The following is a 4,796-nucleotide window of genomic DNA, read 5'->3' on the forward strand; positions in this document are numbered from 1 at the left end:
TGGGGGCGCTCACTCTGCTGCGTGCAGGTCTGCGCTCTGCGATATGGCCATCGTCTCATTTCATTCTTACGATGAGGCGGGCACGCGGATTCCCTCCATCTCACAGACGACGGGTCCACGGACCAGGGTCGCTGAGTAACTGGGCCGCCCGGTCTGTCAGCCTCCAAAGCCACGCTCGCTCGCAGCCACCGGGATGTATCGCCTTCCGGTTCTGCCTCTACTTCCCCAGTGCGCACCTGCACACCGCTCGGGTCTCCTCGCCTTCGCAGGGGGAGATTCTAGGCGTGAAGTTCAACAGCCCGGCTGCTTTGGGAGGAGGAGATTGGGCTCTGTTCCCGCTCCCACCAGCAGGTGGCGCAGTCTCCCCAGCGGATTTCCTGGCCTTTTGACCCTTTCGGCGGGATTAGACCCTTTCTGGCTGGGTTGCCTTACCCTGTTCTGTGAAGGCGATCTATCAGGACAGCGGTTCCAGGAGGAGCTGGTGCAGGGTGCCCGTGACCCTGGCATCTGTGTGCGTGGCACCCGGTGCATTAGCTACTACAACGTGTAGACAGTTATAGCCTAGCCTCCTTCCTCTTGCCGGCCGCGCCCCTCTCCCCCAAGTGGACTTCAGACCACAGTGTTCAAAGCAGCGTTTCGTGCGGAAATCCAGCTGTTAGGCCAAGTTCCCTTTACGCAGCGCCATCGCGGAGCAGCGGCCCCCCTGGGACCTCCGGGTGACTTTGTTGGCCTGTACCTCCTGCAGCCGCCTTTGGGATCAGATCCAAATCCTGGCTCTTCCTCCACGTGACCCGACCTCCTGACCCCTCTGTGCCTGGTGACGACTGCCCGACACTAATACAACAGAGGCTGGGAGACGCAAGCGGTCAGCACCGGCAAGTGGTGGCTCTGGTTAGCCTCACGCTGCCAGTGCACGGACTCCACGCCATAGAGAAGGACCTCTGAGTAAATAGTTTGCTCAGCTCTTTCGCGTCTTCGTGTGCTTTGCTGGACTTGTCCCCTCTCCTCCGTGCAGCGCCTCCCTGTGGCCAGTTCCCATTCCATCAGATGCGGTGTTGTTACAAAGCCTTTGAAATTGACCAGGGAGGGGAATTTCAGCAGCATCTGGCTTACCGGGAGGTGGTGAGAGCAGGGCCTCTTGCCTCCAATCTTCCGGCCTCCTCGTCGACCCCCACCCCCGACCCAGGGACAGCACGTCCATCTCAGCGCTCTGGGGTGCTCGCCCTCTGCCCGGCTGCCTCGGGGAGTGTGCCGTGGGCCGACTTCCTGGGGGACTCCCTGTGCCAGGCATTGTCCTGGCGGAGCTGGGTCACGGGCCCGAGAGGGAACCTGGCACTTCTGGGCAATGCCAACACTCCACACGGCACACCCACCGGCACCAAGGTGAGTTCCCAGCAGCCGTGTTTAACTTTCTGCACAAGATTAGATTAAACATTAGGGTTCATAAGAGCCCGGCGTTGCCACTGCACTTGGCAAGGGCGGCTGAGGGTTCCGCACAAGCCGGAGGGCTCGGCAGCCACAGCAGGACGGCCGGCGCCCGGCTGCGTAGCAAGGGTCCCCCGCACGGCGTCGGTAAGCACCTTCCCATCGCAAATGCTTTCTTGTCCTTTTATTTGAGAATTTAAGTAACAGAGCTCTTTCCCTTTGCCAGAAAATTCTCAAAGGAGCGATTGTTAAGAATTCCTCTCTCTCTTTCTCCTTTTGTGGGTAGTGTTTTCCTTGTGTACTCAGTAATTTCATTTTGTAAGTTTTTCTTTTTCTTTTTAAATCCTCACCCGAGGATACTTTACCACTGATTTTTAGAGAGAGTGGGAGGGGGAAAGACAGAGAGAAACACCGATGTGAGAGAAACACATTGACTGGTTGCCTCCTGCACGCCCCCTGACCAGGGATGTGCCCGCAACCGAGGTACGTGCCCTTGACCGGAATCAAACTTGGGACCCTTCGGTCTGCAGGCCGATGCTCTATCTACTGAGCCACACCAGCTTGGGCCATTTTGTGTTTTATGGGAGTTTCATGGAAATGGAACCATACCTTTTTCTGTCCTTTATACACACACGAAAGACACTGCTGCCTTCTGTAGGCCCAGGTGATGCCAACGGTCCCCCATTGCACTTTTGGCAAATATCATGTAGACTTGGGGGTCAGTGGGGGTCACTTCCTCATGGTGTCAACAGCCCGTGTGGAGTTACACACACCTGGGCAGGCACCGCGGGACACAGGAGGCCGCTGTGTGTCCTGAGATGGGGAACGACTTGTTGATGTCCACGGGCTCCAGCGCCGTCCTGGTCTCCCTTCTGCCCAGCTCAGCTGAGCAGCCGCCAACGCTGGATGGGGGAGCTGCTGGCCTGTGTGGGCTCCGCCAGGGCAGGGTGGGTGCTGGGAGGTGATGGTGTCTTGTCCTGGCAGCCGGCATGCGAGCCCGGTGGCCTCGGACAGGAGACGGAAGCTCTGAGGCTGCAGCTCTTCCACCTGCTGCAGGGCCAGGTCGGTCTCCGTCATCTGCAAGGCCCGTCGTGGTGGGGTTTCCAGTATGTTTTTATCGATTTCAGAGAGGAAGGGAGAGGGAACATCCATGATGAGAGAGAAGCATGGACCGGCTGCCTCCTGCACGCCCTCTCCTAGAGATCGAGTCCCCAACCCAGGCCTGTGCCCTGACCAGGAATCTAACTGAGACCTCCTGGTTCACGGGTCAACACTTAGCCACTGAGGTGCCCTGGCTGGACCATCGTGGTGTTTCTGTGGTTGTTGTTTTGGAGCAGAAATCCTTAGTAAAAATATCTGAAACACATAGGCCCACCTATACCTGGCTGCACCCTATGAAATTGCCAGTTTCGGCCACTTTAACCTGTGTCAGTGGCAGTTTCGCAGGGTTTAAGAGAACGTAAACGATGGCCTAAGTCCACACCTGTTAGGCAGTCTCCTTGGAGGGGAGTGTGCATTCCACATACGGCCAGCGCCTCGGTCACGGAGTGAGTGGGTGTCGGAACTGGCACCCTCCTTGCACGTTTGCGCGTGTCCATCGGGAAGCGGCCTTCGCACGCGGTGCCTGGGCCCTTTCCTGGGCTCGCGGAGCAGACACCCGCGTGCTCAGTGCTCCCACGGGGTCCACCTGGGACTGGACGTTTCCAGCCTGGCCAGGCCGCTCGGGCACTTACCCCCGGGGCCTTTCCCTGTGGTCCGGTCTCATCAGAAAGCACCTCCGGGCGGCCCAGCGTGTCCCTGCAGGAGAGCTGACCGATGAGCAGGGTCCGCCGGCGGGTGGGTGTGCGCTGCCACGCCCGCACCTTGAAACCCCTGGGGTGTCCGCACTGAGGTATTTTGTTGCAGATCCTAGGATGGGCTTTAGGGGGCCCAGGGGGCCCGGAAACTGGAGGGAGAGCTTCGTATGTACATATGTACGCTTGCCGGGAGAAAAACAACATGAACTGGTTTTCTTTTTCAAGGGATCTGCAACCCCTCCTCCTGCCCTCTCCCTCCTTCCCTCCCCTGCAGGTACGTTGGGAAAAGAGGACTGTAGATTGGGGGTCGGTGGGTGTGGCCGTGGTTTCTGGGTGCTTGCACAGGACCCGGGAGGGGAGCACTCACTCACCACACCCTCAGGGGGCGCTAGGCAGACCCCCGCTGGGTCCTTAGGGGTTTTATGGCCCGAGAGGACCTGCAGGTCCCTGCTCCTCACAGGCTCCTCCCCAGCCCGGGCCCTGGTCGACGTGTGCAGGAGGCAGCCAACTGATGTGCTTCTCTCCCCTTGATGTTTCTCTGTCTCTTCCACTCTCCCTAAAAATCAATGGAAAAATATCCTCGGGTGAGGATTAAACAAACAATCAAACAAACAAAAGAAGACATTGGCGTGCAGGGCAGAGAGGGCGTTGGGGCCCAGGAGGTGGTGTGGAGGAGGCTGTGTTGCATGGAATGGCGTCATCAGGGTGATGCTGGTGGGCGGTGGGGGGGGGCGGCAGTGAGACGGAGAGAGAGCTGGTTTGGGAATAGGATGGCGTCTCAGGTTGTTTCTCTGCATCCTCGCCTGAAACACGCCTTTCAGATACGGATGAACTGGTCACCTCTTTGCTGCACTGGGGAGAGCCCTGCCTGGACCGAGGGTCCGACACACACGCCAGACCCTGTCAGTGTCCCTTCCCGCCTCCCTCCCATAATCCTCCAAAGCACGGGGACACCGGCCATCGCGGTAGCAGCCGGGGCTCGTGGAAAGCCTGTTACAACAAGGCATTGTGCTGACTACTGTGAGGTTAACAGTCCATCTTAAAGCAGAGTAATGCGAGAATATTGGTGAACATTGGAAACATGAGAAAAGTGTAAAGAAGAAAAAGAGTTTTAAGTATACCACCCACTATTAACATTTCAAACTATTTCCAGTCTTTTTTCCATTTCCACATGCATGCATACATTCAATTACATATATATTTTTTATTTGTTTGTTTGTTTTTGTTGATCTCAGAGAGGGGGAGGGCAGGGGAGAGAGAAAGAGAAACATTGATCAGTTGCCTCCTGTACACAGTCCGACTGGGGATGGAACCCAAAACCTGGGTATATGCCCTGACCGGGAATCGAACCCGCCACCTTCTGGTGTATGGGACGATACTCCAACCAACCGAGCCCCGCCAGCCAGGGCTAGGTACATATATAAGTTGGGGTCATACTATGTACAGTGTTATGTCCCCCATTGCACTTTTGGCAAATATCATGCATGCAACAGGTGCACATGAAAAGCTTAAAGAACTGAGTGTGCGCTCGGTCCATCACCAGCAGGTTAGGGAGGAATCGTATCGCTGCCCGCC

General features: G+C 57.2%; 1 protein-coding gene across 2 annotated transcripts in view; it reads left to right on the plus strand.

Annotated features, from left to right (window-relative positions):
• Positions 1-921: 921 nt before the first annotated feature.
• KCNE2 (potassium channel, voltage gated subfamily E regulatory beta subunit 2) overlaps positions 922-4,796 on the plus strand; it is a 4,437-nt gene continuing 562 nt past the window's right edge. Inside the window, exon 1 of one of the 2 annotated variants that reach the window (XM_005860740.2) lies at positions 922-1,383. In XM_005860740.2, coding sequence (XP_005860802.2) covers positions 1,346-1,383 — 38 coding nt within the window. In that variant the 5' untranslated portion in view covers positions 922-1,345. Of the gene's footprint in view, positions 1,384-4,561; positions 4,634-4,796 lie in introns of those variants that run through there. The other variant, XM_014535188.1, reaches the window with a different exon arrangement.

The sequence above is a fragment of the Myotis brandtii genome, unplaced genomic scaffold, assembly GCF_000412655.1.
Source record: "Myotis brandtii unplaced genomic scaffold, ASM41265v1 scaffold139, whole genome shotgun sequence".
NCBI lineage: Eukaryota > Metazoa > Chordata > Mammalia > Chiroptera > Vespertilionidae > Myotis > Myotis brandtii.